Source organism: Tympanuchus pallidicinctus, unplaced genomic scaffold, assembly GCF_026119805.1.
Source record: "Tympanuchus pallidicinctus isolate F22 unplaced genomic scaffold, pur_lepc_1.0 scaffold1, whole genome shotgun sequence".
Classification (NCBI taxonomy): domain Eukaryota; kingdom Metazoa; phylum Chordata; class Aves; order Galliformes; family Phasianidae; genus Tympanuchus; species Tympanuchus pallidicinctus.
This window is the reverse complement of record NW_026294618.1, coordinates 72750985-72768207: the sequence shown is the minus strand read 5'-3', so window position 1 is coordinate 72768207 and position 17223 is coordinate 72750985. Positions and strand designations below refer to the sequence as shown.

Sequence of the window (17223 nt, the reverse complement as noted above, 5' to 3'; positions counted from 1 at the left end):
AAAAACTTGTATGACAGTGTTCAATTTACAGTCACATGACTAAAGCTTAGCCATTTGAGTTCACTGTATTTTGTTTACTCACTTAAATCTAGTAGTCTATATTTAACCTGCAATTTTACTTTGGAGCACCTTTGGAGAAACAGTATTTTATTATCAGTCTTGAAATAATTCAGCCAAATTTAATATTCTATGATACTGATTTTGATACAAGCAATTGAATAGTCAGGAAATATGCTACATAAAAGAGTTACAGGCACAATAGCTAATGAGATATGAAGTGTTGCAGGTATGATCCATGAGCCCCAAAATGCAATGACGATTATGCAGTCAAGCTTTTTTACCTTGTTTTTAAGATAAAAACATGTTAAAAGATTTGGTCACTGTAGGATTCAAACACAAAAATACACTGTAAAAAATATTGTACATAAGGGGAGAAATTGTGCTTTGGTAGCCCCAACAGTCAGGGTAAAAATGAGACTAATTGTTCCAGACAACATAGGAAGGTAATCAAAGAACTTACTGTGAAACAGAAGAAAGAAACCGACAGTGAACTGACAACACAGAGGGTAGAAAGCTGAAGTTGTACAGTCAAAAGTGAAGCTTTTTTTTTTTTTTTTTTTTTTTTAAATATTTTACCACAGACCAACAGAAATGTTTATTTCAAAGAAGCAGCTTTCCCAGAAGACTTTTTTCCAAACAGCAAATAGAGTTTTCTTGACCTCTACTATTTAACCTATTGTTTAACTAAATTGTCTGGTTTAAATTCTGGTCATATCAATTTAAGAAATCAGGTGGGAGCTTTTAATTTCATTTTATGCTGAAACTGGTTAAGGACTTCTGAAATGTTATACACGCATAAACATTGTTTGTAACTAGAATCTGCTTTCAACTTTGCATGTAGTTTCTTCACTTCTTCAAAATGATGGGTAAGCCTCCTTTGAGACAGTACTGAAACTTATTTACTATTAACAAATATGGGCTTAAACAGACAAATTTTATATAAAATACTTCTAGATATCACATCTTAGCTTCAGACTCTAGACACATATTTAAAGGTTTCTTTCAATTTTTCTTCTACAAAATGTAGAAGAAAAAGTTCACAGATCATTTCTGTCAAATTATTACCTGATCCCTCTTCAGTCACCATGCCAAGGCCTTCTGCTTTGTTTTGACGTTCAAATGCATTTAGATCAAGAACACTGAAATGAGAAAAATTGTATTTGTTCGGAGATTAATTAAATATATGTAGTATTTTATTTTTTGAAAGATAGAGAAGGATTTGTGATTTCATTTAAGCATATAATCACATTAGTGTCAAAAAGACATATTTTAGTGGCTTACTATACCCGTCTGCTATAAGATTACAAAACTCAGCTTAACATGCTTTTGCCCTGGAAATGGCAGTACAATTTAGTTTTTCATAATCAATCAAAAAAAAGATCACACACGCATACATATATATACACACATGCATATATATATATACACACATGCACACACACTCATTTTCAGGGGCTGCAAAGAAGCCACATTATTGGCTGCTTTCATATTATAGTCCAAATGACTAACCCCAAGAAGAAAGCTTCAGAAGAATCCAAGTCATTTCAAGTTCACCTCTCCCTCCCTTCACACTCTGAAAAATTGAAGATGCCAAAAGGGCATCTGTACTCAGTTATCTGGTTGTAAGGAATTTGTACTCTTAACAGATTTCCATTTGTGCATTTAAAGGTTCGGACTTTTACTGCTTACCATGTTAGCTTGCCATTAACATTTCTTTTTCATAAGCAAGAAAGTGTAGAAAAATCAAATGAACGTTGATGAATTCCAATCTAACTGAATTCAAGATGAAACTCTGCCAAGGTTGGTGTTACAAGAAACAGGATATCGGAGAGTGACATGACAGAAGGCTGTCTTTTTATTTATATTTTATGTCATTAATACATTATTTATTAATATGGTTTATAAATAGTCTATTTAAATATTTAAATACATATAATCAACACATAACATGTCAAGAAGCAGAAATGAACAAAAAAACATGGTACGTCTTCAGTTTATTAAAATAGTATTCTATGCCTTTTTCTGCACACTAAAATTCTATTAATTCTTCTTACAAAACTGGGGTTTCCCAAAATCTTTATGATTACTTACCAGTGATCATTAACCAGGTCTCTGAAGAATTACAGGACATCTTCAGAGTTAAGAATTCACTCCTTAAGAATGCACCTAAACTTGGAATTGTTTTTTTGGTATATCTCAAGCAGACATAAGTTTCATAAAAATATCTGAAAACAAATCATTAACTAAGGCAGATTGATACAATATGAAGATTTTTATACCATACTGTCCTCTATCCTGACTCCAGCACATGGCACTCTCTGGGTATTGTTAAATAAAAAAAATCCAATTCTTTTTAAAAGAATATATCCTGTAGAATAAAACCTAAATATAAAATAATGAATTTTTAAAGTAGATATTTTCTTACCTACAGGACTGCATAAGACCAGCAAGACTCTGAAAGAAACCCACGTCTTTCTTATCCTTGAGGTAGTCAAGCATTTTCTGCAGTAAAAACAGATCACACATACAGAGAATTAATATTTACACTACGCATTATTCTATTTACATAATACTATATTGATTCTAGATTGCTAGTGATATTGGTTTTTCGAAATATCTCTAATATTTACAAATTACGTAATGAGTCTTGCTGAGAAAAGTGCAAGTGTCAGAAATAAAAAACATTTAAAGCCCAAATCCTTGAAAGAAAAAAGACAATTTGTTTACTCCTCCTTAAAACATGGAAAATAAAGTCAAATCAGTCAGCAGATTTTTTTTGTGTTGATTATAAAGAGGATCTTACTACTAGTCAGCAATACATTTCTGTTCACTACTATTTCAGCACCAGACTGGGATTGTCATGGCCTTAATTTATTTTAGCTTATTTTAGATGCAATAGCACATCAGTAGTCAAGGAGTGTTTTTACATTTGTTTTAGCTGCAGTGTAATCAGTACTACTCTTCTGATAATAGATTACAATAACAAGAATTCATTCACTGATTCTGGAACGAATATGCTGTCAAGTGAAGATACAGGATCAAACCAGAAGCCCAGATGTGAAAAAAAAAAATCACAGTGGTCAAAGATCAATTTCAGCTGGAATGAGAGTGGTGAGGTGCTGGAACAGGCTGCCCAGAGAGGTTGTGGATGCCCCATCCCTGGAGGTGTTCAAGGCCAGACTGGATGGGGCCCTGGGCAGCCTGGTCTAGTATTAAATGGGGAGGTTGGTGGCCCTGCCTGTGGCAGGGGGGTTGGAGATTCATGATCCTTGAGGTTCCTTCCAACCCGGGCCATTCTGCGATTCTGTGATTCTGTAAGAATTCACTTCATGAATGAGATAAAACTTTTTTTTACAAGTAACAAAAATAATAGGAAAAAAAGGTAATAAGCAAAGTCCAACGAAAAAGAAAAAAAAAATCAGACACAACATAATGTATTATCACAACCTTACATAGATCCAAGATGGTGGAAAAAGAACCCACACCATCAATAGAAAACTAATTGTAGTAAAGAATGCCAAATGAGGATGACTTTTCAAAATTACTTCCACATGCCTTCCTCTGCCCCTGCCATTATTCCCAAGGAACTGAGGAGTTCATGCTAGGGCCCAAAGAAAAATTGGAAAGGTGAACATAACACCTGAGGAAAGGAGTAGAAATGAGGCAATTGAGAAACAGCAATTCTTACTATACTATTGATGCTTTTATTTTGTATATATATGTAAAAAGACTACTACTACTACTTAAGACTACAAGGATTATTATATTAACCAGATTCATAACTGTCCTGCATTCTGATTAAAAACCTTAACAATTTTTTCTTTTTATTTTCAAAAACTAAACTGTTGTATTTTAAATTCAGATTAAATAACTATACACTTTATAATTTTTCTAAGTCATTTACTGTCAGGACAATACAAAGAACTGGCAAATATTCAAATAGATAATTCTCTAGATAATTTGTGTACTTTCAAGTCACTTTCTGGAAATGATAGCCTCAGAAATTGTTGTCTTTTTGGCTTTCCTTGACTTCTTCAATAGCTGACAGAGGAGCCTAACTATTCCCAGTTTCCTGTATTCCTTGAAATCACCCCACCGCAATGTAGTAATGGCAAAGCTGAAACTTTCCAGACTAAGGAATCTTGAACTACTACAGAACACTGAATGTAGCCTGTGTGAGGCACTTCTCTTCAACATACAGAATACTGTCAAAATACAAGAATTGCCCCCCTCTGCTCACTACATTATGTGATCATAAACTAACAAATCAGGTTTCACTTCTCTGCTTTTATCAAAAACACTGTCCAAGGTATAAGCTAAGGACTTTTGATGTGTAAAAATTTCTCTGTGAATACTGAAACCAGTAATTTTTCTCTGCTGTCTCAAGACAATAGCAAATTCCCCTCAGAAATTATTTCACAAAATTCTTCATAAGACAATAACAATTTAACAGATTTTCCATTCCAGACAAACTGAAAAACATTTATTTTAGCCTTGCATTCTGCAGATTAATTATGCATATAGATAAAAGGAATATATCTAACAAACAAGGTATTATTTTGTAAACTGTTTTCTTCTGGGGATGACGTTAAGAGTACAAACAGCACTTGAAAATAGGCTTACTACAAAATTCATTACGATAATAAGGACTTTTTTTTATAATCACAGAATGGCCCAGGTTGGAAGGGACCTCAAGGATCATGAATCTCCAATCCCCCTGCCATAACATAAAGTTCTGTACTGACTAGAATGAATGACAATAGATGAATACTTTACCTGCTGAACAGTAGAATTTCCTCCATTTAAGATGGCAATCCCAAGTTTCAGAGTAGCTGCAACCATTGGTCCCATCTCACCTTAAAATCATAAAATATAATTTTAGATCACACTTTAAAATGAGAATGTTCTATTGACTTATCCATGCACTGACTTCAATGGCAGTTATCAGTAGGGACATTCCTGTTTCTCATGTAAAACAGTACGCTTCATGCTAGCTAGCTTGAGTTAAGACCTTTGTGAGCACTTTTTAAAAACTGCAATTTCAAAGTTCATCAGAAATATAAAATCAATTAAAAAAAAAGAAAAATTACCTTTACTAGCACTGATTGTCTGAAGAACCATCTCAGCAGCACCCCGGTCATGCAGTCTGGCTTGCTGATACAGAAGTTTTTGCTTTTCCATTTCTTTTTCCTGAATAAAAATTCCAGTCATTTAAGATGAAAACTTCAGGTTTTTTGTTTTCTCGTAGTATATGGGCTCTATGGCAACATCATGGACCAACTTAATACAGACAGTGCTAGCCAACAGATATTTAACATGTTCAAGAAATATTATCCCTTGGTATTTTTCTTTAATGTGTTTTTAGTAGTTTATCTGAAAAGAGTTATTTCAATTGTAAATAATTAGGTTAGTTCAAAGCCCATATTCATTATATATATACTGCGCATATAAAACTCGCACATGTGTGCAACAGTTGACACTCAATAATCTTCTGCTGTGGGACCATAACTTAATACTGCTCAGCATATGGCTCTTGAGTTGCAAGTTCTTGCTGAATACCACAGTAACCAAAGCATTTCACATTTTTTTGCACAACTTCTCATTACAACACAATACAGATTGCCCACCCTACCAAAAGAGTATTTGACAGAATGCACTGTGCTTTTATATTTCACATCCTATAGCGGCAACAAACAATACTGCATGGCACTGCTTGAGCAATGGTGAAGTTTGTTCTTTATAATTTAAACTACTACTAAAAAAAAAACAACAAAGAAGAGCATAAGGAGCAAACATAAAGGCACAGTTAACTCCAGATGAATTTAAAGTTTCACAAAATTAATTGAAGTCTGCTGGAGAATTGAGGATGACTAAGCAGTATAAGTTGCAAAATGGACGTTGCATAGAGCCCTATGACAGTGAGTCCATCAGATGGCGTGGTAGAAAGCTTACTCAACAGGAACATGACACAATCAGTTAGTATCATGTCCAAAAACAAAATGCCCAAAACATGTATGACCTAAAAGCAGGAACAGCTGCAGCAGAAGTAGCCAGAATGACAGCTTTGCTGCCATAAACTTTCCATCAAAGTTACAGAAGAAAAGACATTGGAAGATGGAAGAGGTTTAAAAAATGAAGGCTTGCTATATAGAGGGTATGAATAATAAATTAAAAGAAAAAAGAAGAGGGAAAAAGAGAAATGCATTTAAATGAATGAAGAAAACCTTTAGCTCAAAAGCAAACCAACACAGACATTTATGCTGTTACCAGAGAGTTCTCGCCGAGGCTGGCAAATTTGTTTCTTAAATCTTTGATATTATCGTGCTGCGGAAACAAAATTCATCAGGGTTTTTTTTTCACACTATTAGCTCTCCTATGGTTAAATTGTATCTTTCATTTTTTTTTTTTTTTTTTTTTTTTTTTTAAATTAAGTGACAGAGCTAGATGGAGGCACAAAAAAGAAAAAAAAAAAATGGCAGCTTTGCTTTATATTTAGCCATGCTAAAGTTTAAAAGTTTTGCCTTCATGTTTAAACCTCTTCCTGGGAGTTCAATGAAAACAAAACAGAAACATACACACATATGCACCTGTGTGTGAGCACACACACATACACCACTAGAAAACTGTGACATCACAGGTTCAATACACCTACAATAAAATATTTTCATTTGTATCAGTTACTGTTTATTTAAAAAAAAAAAAAAAAAAACTTTTCATATTCAGAGTTACTTTTTGTTTTAGACCCAACAATCTTTCAAGTTGTCTTTCATTGCAAGATTTATTATTCACAAACCTACCACCGGATATACAACTTTCATTATACGATATTCTTGGGTTCTTAAAAATGGGTACACAAAGGATACAGTTATGTAATCTCCAGACTAAAAAAGTAGGTATGCACAATTCTGGCAATGGCACTTTAGCAGAACAGAACAAACAGATATTGCTGAAGAACTTGAAGTCAAAAGGGTGGCATTTCCCATGAGATATCAAGCTGTTTAGGCAATCAGAGTAGACAAAAACAAAACAAATCTCAAAAAAAGAATCAACAACCATTTCTTCTGAAAACAATCCTTCATTTGGTGATAAGTCCCAACAAATAGCACATTGCCTTCTTCAGCCTGTCACTGCATTTTTTCTGTTGCTTTCCCTATGCAACTTTAATACATAAACATATAAGTCAGGCTGAGAAAGCAGAGCAGTACAAATCCTGCAACATGGCAGCATTGATTTTTAGTAAGTAATCCATAATACAGAAGGTATGAAACAAATAGAGCTGGCTGCTCAGGTTATCCAATTTTCTATAGGGTACACTTATTGCTAATAGTTACCTATGTTAACAAACTGGGGTTTTGTGCTTTATTGTGCCTGTCAGTTAACATCAAGAAAACTACTAGAATAACTAACCAGTGGCTTGAATTATCTGGCATTAAATAAAATCATAACAACACTACGTAAAAACGTCTCATACGACCTGAAATACTTGAAGTAATTAAGCTAAATAAATAAGCAAATAATTTTAAAACAAATCTAATGTTTCTTGAGTGTTTACATTTATATAGAAAAAAAGCTGATCACTTAGAAATGTATTCGCACATTACAGATGTTCTCCACAAAGCTTCTATGACGAAGAATTTTCATCACACTGAAAGCAGAGATTTTTTTATTTTACTTTTTTTTTAGTGATACTAAGAAATTAGAGGCCAAAACCACAAATTGGGAAAAATAAAAAAGAGTTTTTGAAAGTCCAGATGACAAGATATCAAAATATAGTAATAAGTTAAAAAGAAAATTACTAAATTCCTAAAAGAAAAAAAAATCTTAGACGTGAACTTTTAGTAAAACTGTTCTCTGCAATTCTAAAGCCATTTTTCTGTCCTCTGTTGCACTTTCTTCCTCTATGTATTTTTCCATAGTTAATGAATACCGATATATCACAATACCACATATTTACAAACCTATCAGTTGATACTACTAGTAAAGCATTAGTAAATACTTCTGAAAACCTCTGAAAGTGCTTTTTAAGCATCATCACTAAAAGCGATAACTTTACGAATTAACTGCCATATTCTTAGATACATGCAGTCTCTAAGTAATTTTTTAATTTCCTCAAAAATAAACCTACTCAATTTGAATGTAGTAATTCCAGTTGAATTCCTGCAGTAGGGGTTTATTAAATATTACTAAGTGAATATATGCTTTGATCTACTCTATCTTAACTCAATACCTTCATAAATTCAAAAATATTCCATACAATTCCTCACTACACGTTTCCTTTTTGTAAAAATTTCTCCATTTCTGCTTGCAGCAGTATCTTTGCTGATGAATGACATGTTTACCCTGTCATTCAATTATATTTTTCTCTCTTGTAATGAACTTTTCTTTCACACGTTGCTGCTAACATATTCTTGCTGTATCAATAATGATGTCTCATCATATCAGTTCTCATTCAGGTAGATAGGAATTAATATTGCTATGAGTCTTAAAGAGGAAAAATATTGTATTTGGGATCTTTCAAATCTGTGTGTTCTCAGTTTCCAGATTTTTTTTTTTTCTTTCTGTTGACACAAATCATACCTATGAAACCACACATTACTTCCAAACTGTGCCATTACTTCTTGTTTAATGGTGAGTAATAAACCTGGCATACTTGGAATAGTTGAAATCTCTGTTTAATAGTTTAAATAGTTTAACTCTCTATGTTAGTTAAAAATGAAAAACTCCACAAAATTAAGGGATCATTTAGAATATTTCGCTATGACTACATCTGAATTCTTTAGCTGAAGCACCACATCTTCCTTAAAGCAATAGGCTTGGCAAGATAATTAAGGAATTACTGCACCTAAAATAATCACAGAACCCTGCGGCATGCCTAGGAGTACTCTTGCAAAGCACAACATCAATGCAGCTGGAACACTGTAGCATGAAGCAATGCTGACAAACGCAGAAGACAAAAGCAGCCAGAACACATGATGAATTATCTTAATGAGTAGACTCAAATAATCAGTTATTATGACGTTCCTGAACTGAAACCCAATTAAAACCACAGGTATTTGATATATAATTTATTTTGTAAAGAGATTCTCTTTAAGACTTTTGTAGTATACTTCCATAATCAGTTGTAGGTTATGTTACTCATTTTCCCCAAAGCAACCATATAACAAAAACTGAGAAGCAACTGACCTTATAATTAAGAATGTATTAATTGAACTGATCCTAAGTCAGTGATATCATAAAACTGGATTGTGGAGAATCCAAACACTGCAAATAGGTAGAAGCAAATGACAAGTGAAGGGTTGACTGTCCAGTGGTGGACACAAGTTCTCTAACTGGATGAAAAAAAAACATAAGAAAATATTTCCTGCTAAAGTCTATGATTAAAAAAAAATAAAAGTGATTGATGAAAACGGGCACGGGTTGACTGGGGTAACACAGGAAGAAAACAAGACAAAGAAGTTCCTGGAAATAAAAAATAGCACAATATCAACATCGTGAAATAAGGAAGAGTAGAGACACAATGTCACACATTAGGTAAGTAGTGACACTGTGTAAATCTGTTTGTGTTTTGAAGTGTAAGGCAGAAAAGCCATTTACTCAGGCTATACCAACTTCCTAGCTTGTCTCTCTTCATAAAAAAAAAACATCTGCAAAGTATTCCTTCAACAGTCTGATCCCAGGGGTGATTCCTCACCCGGCATATAGAAAGTCTTCTACACAATGTGCTCTACATAGTCTCTTGTCCTCCAGTTTAAGACTCTTAACAACATTCTCAGCTTTATTTGAACTTTATATGCATACCATTCTGTACAGAAATATATTATCTGCTCAAAGAATAGAGAAATGACCAAATGCTATCACAAGATTAACAGATCCATGCTGACATCTGCATCAGTGGAATGACTGTGAAAAGACCTTCTAAGCTATCCTATATTATTCTCATAAGTCTGGACTATGCATCAAAAATTAAGCAAGATTACAGGTAATCACAGAATGAAAACTTTCATATTGCAACTTTTTTACCTCTACAGAAATTCTCTAATAAGAACTCAAACTAAATGTTCATTTGTGATGACCCAAATACCGGTTGCAAAAAGAAAACTAGTTTATTTAAACATCAATCAGTTTCAGAATAATGGCAGCTTTACCTACTAAGAAAATCAGCACAGGAAGCAATTAACCACCAGTGGAACACATGGGGTCTTCAAGAAATGTGAGGATAGTTTGTAGTTCCCTGTCTACAGTCAAAGGAAGATGTAATATAGCTCTAAGTACAAATCTAAACTGGAATGCATTAGCTAACAGTGTTTAAAAAAGATGATATTCAACAACACATCAAAAGAAATGAAAACAGTACGAACAACTAAAAAAACCATCACCACTCTCATAATAAACACTTCACTTGAACATAGGAAGTTCCATACAAACATGCGGAAGAACTTGTTTATGGTAAAGGTGACAGAGCACTGGAACAGGCTGCCCAGAGGGGTTATGGAGTCTCCCCTTCTAGGCAGATATCCAAGGCCCATCTGGACACCCACCTGTGCGACTTATTGTAGGGTACCTGCTTTAGCAGGGGTGTTGGACTCACTGGTCTCCTAAGGTCCCTTACAACCCCAGCAATTCTGTGACTTTGTGATGAACAGACAATTTTATTGTTTATTTGTATTCTGGCCTCCAGACTGCCCACACAACGATTCAGAAACAGATTATTTTTAGAGAAACGAGACTACACTGCATAAAGTATGAGCATGAAAATTGAAGATAAAATGCATTCCTCATTTCTGCCACATTCTAAGTTTGCCCAAAGGTTTCTGTTTGATCTGATTGGGAAAAGATTTAGTACTTCAAACATCAGCTACATTCTTAAAGTCTAAGGGACCAGGAGAGCTTTATTCCCATCCTGATTGAATGTCAGTTTTTTTTTACTTTCAGACGAGCATGGAATAGAATATAACCATAGAACTAGCAAGGTTAGAAAAGATCTCCAAGATCATACAGTCTAACTGCCCATCTACAACCAATATTTCCCACTAAGCCATGTCTCTCAGTACAACATCTAAATGTTTCTTGAATGCTTTCAGGGACAGTGATTCCACCACATCTCTAGGCAGTCTGTTCCATCGCTGGTTGGCTCTTTTGGAGATTTTCATAACATCCAAACTCAAACGCTGCTGGTGCGACTCGAGGCCATTCCCTCTAGTCCTACTGCTAGTTAGGTGGCAGTAGTTGACCTCCGCTTCACTACAACCTTCCTTCAGGGAGCTGAAGAGAGCAATATGGTCTCCCCAAGCCTCCTCTTCTGCAGACTTAACAATCACAGTTCCCTCAGCCAATCCTCACAATGCTTGCCCTCCAGACCCCTTACCAGCTTCGCTGCCCTTTTCTGAACATGCTGCACCAGGGCCTCAGTGTCTGTCCTGTAGTGAGGGGCCCAAAAGTAAACACAGTACTTGAGCTGCAGCCTCACCAGGGCTGAGTACAGAGGGACAATCAGTTCCCTGCTCCTGCTGGCAACACCATTTGTTACAATCCAGATGCCATCAGCCTTCTTGCCCACTTGGGCACACTGCTGGCTCATGTTCAGACAAGTGTCAACCATCATCCCCAGGTCCATTTCCTCTACACAGTCTTCCAGTCACTCTGCTCCAAGCCTGTAGAACTGCATGGGGTTGTCCTGGCCAAATTGCAGGACACAGTACTTGTTCTTGTTAACTTCATCTCAATGGCCTCAACTCAGCAATCTAGCCTGGCCAGATCCCTCTCTGTAAGGCCCTCCTACCCCCAGGTAGATCGATCCATCCTGCCAAGTTGGTGTGATCTGCAAACTTACTGAGAGTGAAATCAATACCTCGTCCAAGTAATCAGTAAAGATCTTAAACAGGACAGGACCCAATATGGACTTAACACCATACTTCAAGATAGGCAAGCAGACAGACAGAAATACACAAAGGCACACATACACTTGTCATATATAGTCTTACAACTTTACAACAGTTTCCTGTCAAGCATAAAGGAAGCAACAGCTTGTATCTTTTTCCTTTTGAAAACACTTCTCCATCAGAAAAACAGACTCATTTTTAAGGAACATATAACATTCAGTGTATGGAAACTATATAGGCAAAGTGTCAGACAAGTGGTGTTTGAATAGTTCAGCAGAAGAAATAAAGACTATAGAACATAGACTGACTACATACTTCCTCCTGGGCGTTTTTAGTATGTATGATGTGTTTGTAGAAGTTATAATACTTTTTAAACAATACTTTGCAAGCCTGTATGAATACATTCATCTTCTAGATTAATGCTTTTAATGTATGAAGGTGTAACAGAACTGAGCAAACTTTTGAAGGTGTAAGAATGAAATAGATCTTGAAGTACATCTTCTCTTTCTGAAGTTCTATAGGAAATTCTTTCTTTTGCAAGCTGATTGTTAGTAAGTGCAAACCCAAAACCACAAAGATCTTGATTTTTTTCAATGGAGAAGTCTAGATCTCCATATTGCCATATTGCACTGAATTCTGAAACCACTGCTAGGAGCCTCACCATTAGGCAAATCTGCACATTTCTATCTCAAGTCATCCTATTTAGTCTAGCCTCCATCAGCCACAAACCAAATAACCACATTTAAAAGCCTCAGAACCAAAAAATAGCTACCACACACGCTATAGCTCTGCTCAAAACATCAGCTTTGCAGTATTATCAGCAAGCAGTTTGATTCAACAATGGAAACTTCTACTCACATGAAGCATGCTGGAAAGATGGTGCTTGAACTATGGGCCAATCTTTAAGAAATGGGTGGTGAGACTTTTGTTGAGAGTCATATAAGATCAGGTAAGAAACGGAGTCACTATACTAATTACAACTGTAAAATTTTACACCAATTGCCTCTAAGATTTTAGAGAAAGCATGGAACAACAAAGAATCACTGCAGTTATAGAGTAGTTAGGGAGTTTCTATCAAGTATGATGACACTGAAGGCTAAGATCTCCATCTACTCCAAATGATCTAAACAACAGTTAAGCTACAATAGAACTGATGAGATCACTGTGACAAATATTGGACGAACAATTCTGCTATTTTATCATAAATGCATATCTACTAAGATACAGAAGACAAGTGCCTTCAGAGGACTTTCCCTTCAGAGCCATGTATATCAGATAAATCATTCAAATTAAATTATAACCAGAAAGAAGATAACTAAAGCACAAAAAGCAAGAAAAATAAAACAATATGAACAAGCCAAATGAGACTCAGTTTTCCCCAAAATGGCAATGTGTTTTTGTATGAACTTCTCCTAAATAATTCTTGCTGTCTTTAACAAGATTCTGCACACAAGAAGGGTTGGGTGAAGAGATGTCATGCTAGAACAAAAATGTTAGAAAAATGTTTGCAAGATCTTTTTGATGAAATTATTCAAGATGTTGGGCCTAAAAGTCACAAAACTAGACCCAGACAAATACACACACATTTTTTTGTTTTACCTTGCTGCGTTGGGATCCTGTGACCTTAAGGAAGGGCAAGGACAAGAAGCGAAATAGCAATAAGAAAAATAAGTCCAAAATTTTTTTCTGCAGGTAAGTGACTGACCAAATGAATACACAAAATTGTTTTTTGAAGAGCTAATGCATAATTTGAGTAGAAGTTTCATAGCTACAGAAAAAAAATAATGTAAACAAGAATAATCTTTCAAAAGATAAATTTGAATACTAAACGAAAAACTCAGTATAATTCAGATAAGGAACATTAATTAAACCCTTACTTGTAGTGTACGTTTAACTCAGTGACTTTCCATTTATACACTTCTGCATTTATAAACATAAGTCTTTTAAATATCTAATAAGCATGCATTAGTATACTGACAAAAACTTACAGAAATTTGTTTAGTCAGTGATAATGTCATACATTGCATTTCCAGAAATAAAACTAAAAAAAGGAGCGTGAAAATTTGGAATCACACTTAGTTATTTATCACAAAACAGAAAATGATATAGTAGTTCAGTTTGTAATTCAGCTGTTCTACAATTCTGGAAGGACTAAAAGGAATTGGTACTTTTTTTAACTTCTGTATGTTGCGAAACAGGAAACATAGACTACAGCAGATCCTTGCTACCTCATACAGCATTTAAAAAACATTCATAGCATCTGATATGTATAAAACAATGAGAGCTAATTGTAAGCATGCCCCAAACCCCTCCTCAAAAAACTAAACAGCATTCATAGTTTCATATCAGATAAATCATTATATCTATAAATATTAAAAAAGAATAAAATCATGCATTTCCTGTTTCTCTGCTTTAGTAAATGTACTGAACACAAGTATTAATTGATTAGCAAATACAAGACAGCTTTTAATGTCAGAATCATATATCCTCAAAGTTTTCACAAGTTAACTCTTTACTGTCCCTCAGAATAACAAATTTCTCTTGATTTTCATTTTCTTGGTGGAAAAAGAGAGACAGATCACAGAGCAAACAAGGGCTCACATCTTTTACTGTTGCAATAAACTCACGTATTTGCTTTTCCTCTTGCAGAGGATAGCACTAAAAGTTCTATATTAATCCACAATAAATACAGCTTTCTATTTTCAAGATAAGAAAATGCTTGGCAGTGTTCATTAAAAAAAATTAAAAAGCATCTTTTATTAAGAAGTACTACTGTATAGAGAAAATTAAAAATACTGCATAAATTGTTGGTACTGAATATGAATGGCTCCTGCTTCTGTATTATTTCAGTATTTTTACCACATAAAAATTGAAGTAGAATCTGATACCTTGCAAGATACAGTCTGTTACTATCAGACTTCTAGAATAAAATACCATTATATTTCTCTTCAGCAACTGAACAGTTAAAGTGAATCAACTAAACATTAAGATTTACATCATTTATACTACTACATTTATATAAACCTTCTTTTTGTGACAAAACATCTGCTTTTGTTTTACTGTTGTGAATCTGATGACTCATGTTTGACAATTCAGTTTCTGACATGTAGTTCACTGTCATAATAAGCTGCAGTAAGCCATGAACCAAGAAACATAAATGTCAATTGGAAGCTATGAAAAATGTCTATTATGAGAAGAAAAAAAAAAATACAGAAAAAAAAACAAACATCAACAAGAAAAGTACCACCAAAGAAACAGAAGTATAATCTTACTTCAAAGCTCTTCACTTCTTCTTCACAATCATCATCTTCTTCATCATGGCAACTCTGATAACACACAAAAAGAAAACATTTACTAATAAGCTCAAGAAAGGATAGGGATTAGTTGACCAAAACCAGAATTTCGCTTGATCCTCAGCATTAATGTTATTAAAACAAAAAAGACGTAAGAGGTAATGAAAAAGTTACCTTTGCCATTATGTCAGCGTAAGCCATATACAGAAAATCTTCATCCAATTTGCTGGGGAAAGAAAAAAGAAAGAAGATTAGAAAAATAATAGTAGAAAAGGCACTCCAAAATATTTTTAAGCGCCTTAAAAATCACTTAAAGTATTTCCATGCTCATAATTAGAAAAATCTTTTTTGAAAATGAGGACTAATACAAAATGACTAACTAATACAAAATGAAAATTAAGGCTACCTACAAACACAGTGCCCAGATATCAAGAAAACAGATTCCAATGAAGAGAGCATGGTTAATTTTTCCATTATTTCTACAAGTATAATTAATACTTAGAGTATCATTTTCAAAACTAAACTCAGAAAAGATAATAATTACTGAATGCTGCCAGAAGTACAGCATCCATGTCTATGACAAAGTTTATGAGGCATCTCCGTGTCTTTGTGAAACTCATTAAATCTTATTATCAGTCATGTTAAAACATCTTCACATACTAGCACAGACCAGAGAGGTTTCAGTGTAATCCAAACTCACCATGTGTACATATCTACATGTTCTGGTCTAAACCGTGCAATTTAACTTAAAGACAGATAACTTTAAATACACATACACCCAGCATAGCATTTCACACTACCCCTACCATTTTTCTGTTAAGGCTGTTCGACTGAACAGTAAAATCAGTTGATGCAATGGATCCACTCTTTTAAGGCTTTCATCTTCTTCTGGTGGTTCCTCTCCAGGTTTCTTCAGGGAAAAAAAATAACATAAAGGTTAAGGGAAAAAAAGTATATTAAATTATCTATTGTGAAAATGATTTTTCACTTTCTTAAGTGTTAAACACTTGCATACGTTATCTTGACATGGTCAGTCAGGAGGAGACAAGCAACTACACCATGAAGACTACATTATGTGCAAAGCTTGGGAACTCCTCTCTTCATAGAAATCAACTCTCATTTTCAAATTCTGAAACATTAGTCTCTTTCTCTCAATGTTAACAAGCTTTATCAGTGACAAGGTGACAAGTTAAAATTCTTTGTTTGAATTGCTATGTCACGTATAATGCCCCCTGAGGAACACTATTCAAACCTGAAGCTCATCAACAGCGTTAGTCAGAAGGGGCCATGTTTACCAACAACAATGACGAAGAATTCTACATGGTGACAAATCAATAATGTATAATAAATGTTTTATATCAATCATGTGTACATACATACGAATACATACAAAGTTGTTTTTTGTTCCTCCCCTCCCCCATGTTTATTTTGCTTTCTGGTTTAGACAGCTCTAGTTAGCTTTCTCTAGAAAGAAAATTTCTTCTAGACATCATGATGGCAATGATTGAAACAACATTTTGAAAAGGATCTATGCAAATTCTGACCTCTGACTTCCTGTCTTTTCCCAAAAGATATTTCAGACTATGTCTTTCATTGCTTCAGTTTTTTAATTTTTCTTTTACAAAGCATGTTGTCGGTCACATAAAATTGGTTATATAAATTATACCTACTCTTTCATTTTCACCTAGCAGCATGCAATACAGATAAAAAAGAATTGCATGCACTGTCATGACTGTAGAAGTAAAAAAAGAAATATTATAATGCCAGATATTATCTATTATCAACAAGAACTGGCCATGTAACAGGTTTAAAGAAAAAGGATTGTTTATTGCCAAGAAGCTGCCTCAAAAATGTTCCTCTGTGAACGCTTTTAGATGTCTTTGTGTACTACATTTCGTATATGTCTGTGAAGTCATCATTTTCCTCTCAGTTCTAATAAGCATAAATTGTAGGTGAGAATTCACTTCTCCTTGACATGTAATCACAATGTT

General features: G+C 34.3%; 1 protein-coding gene across 6 annotated transcripts in view; it reads right to left on the bottom strand.

Moving 5' to 3' along the window:
- The window catches only part of RYR2 (ryanodine receptor 2), a 341086-nt gene that overhangs the window by 36451 nt on the left and 287412 nt on the right, over nucleotides 1–17223 (bottom strand). For 5 of the 6 annotated variants that reach the window (XM_052696134.1, XM_052696179.1, XM_052696142.1 and 2 more), the window contains 8 exons: nucleotides 16039–16142; nucleotides 15407–15458; nucleotides 15212–15265; nucleotides 13539–13562; nucleotides 5151–5250; nucleotides 4837–4916; nucleotides 2486–2562; nucleotides 1126–1199 (listed from right to left, as the gene is read on the bottom strand). In XM_052696134.1, the coding sequence (XP_052552094.1) occupies nucleotides 1126–1199; nucleotides 2486–2562; nucleotides 4837–4916; nucleotides 5151–5250; nucleotides 13539–13562; nucleotides 15212–15265; nucleotides 15407–15458; nucleotides 16039–16142 (565 nt within the window). The remainder of the gene's footprint in view (nucleotides 1–1125; nucleotides 1200–2485; nucleotides 2563–4836; nucleotides 4917–5150; nucleotides 5251–13538; nucleotides 13563–15211; nucleotides 15266–15406; nucleotides 15459–16038; nucleotides 16143–17223) is intronic. The other variant, XM_052696150.1, reaches the window with a different exon arrangement.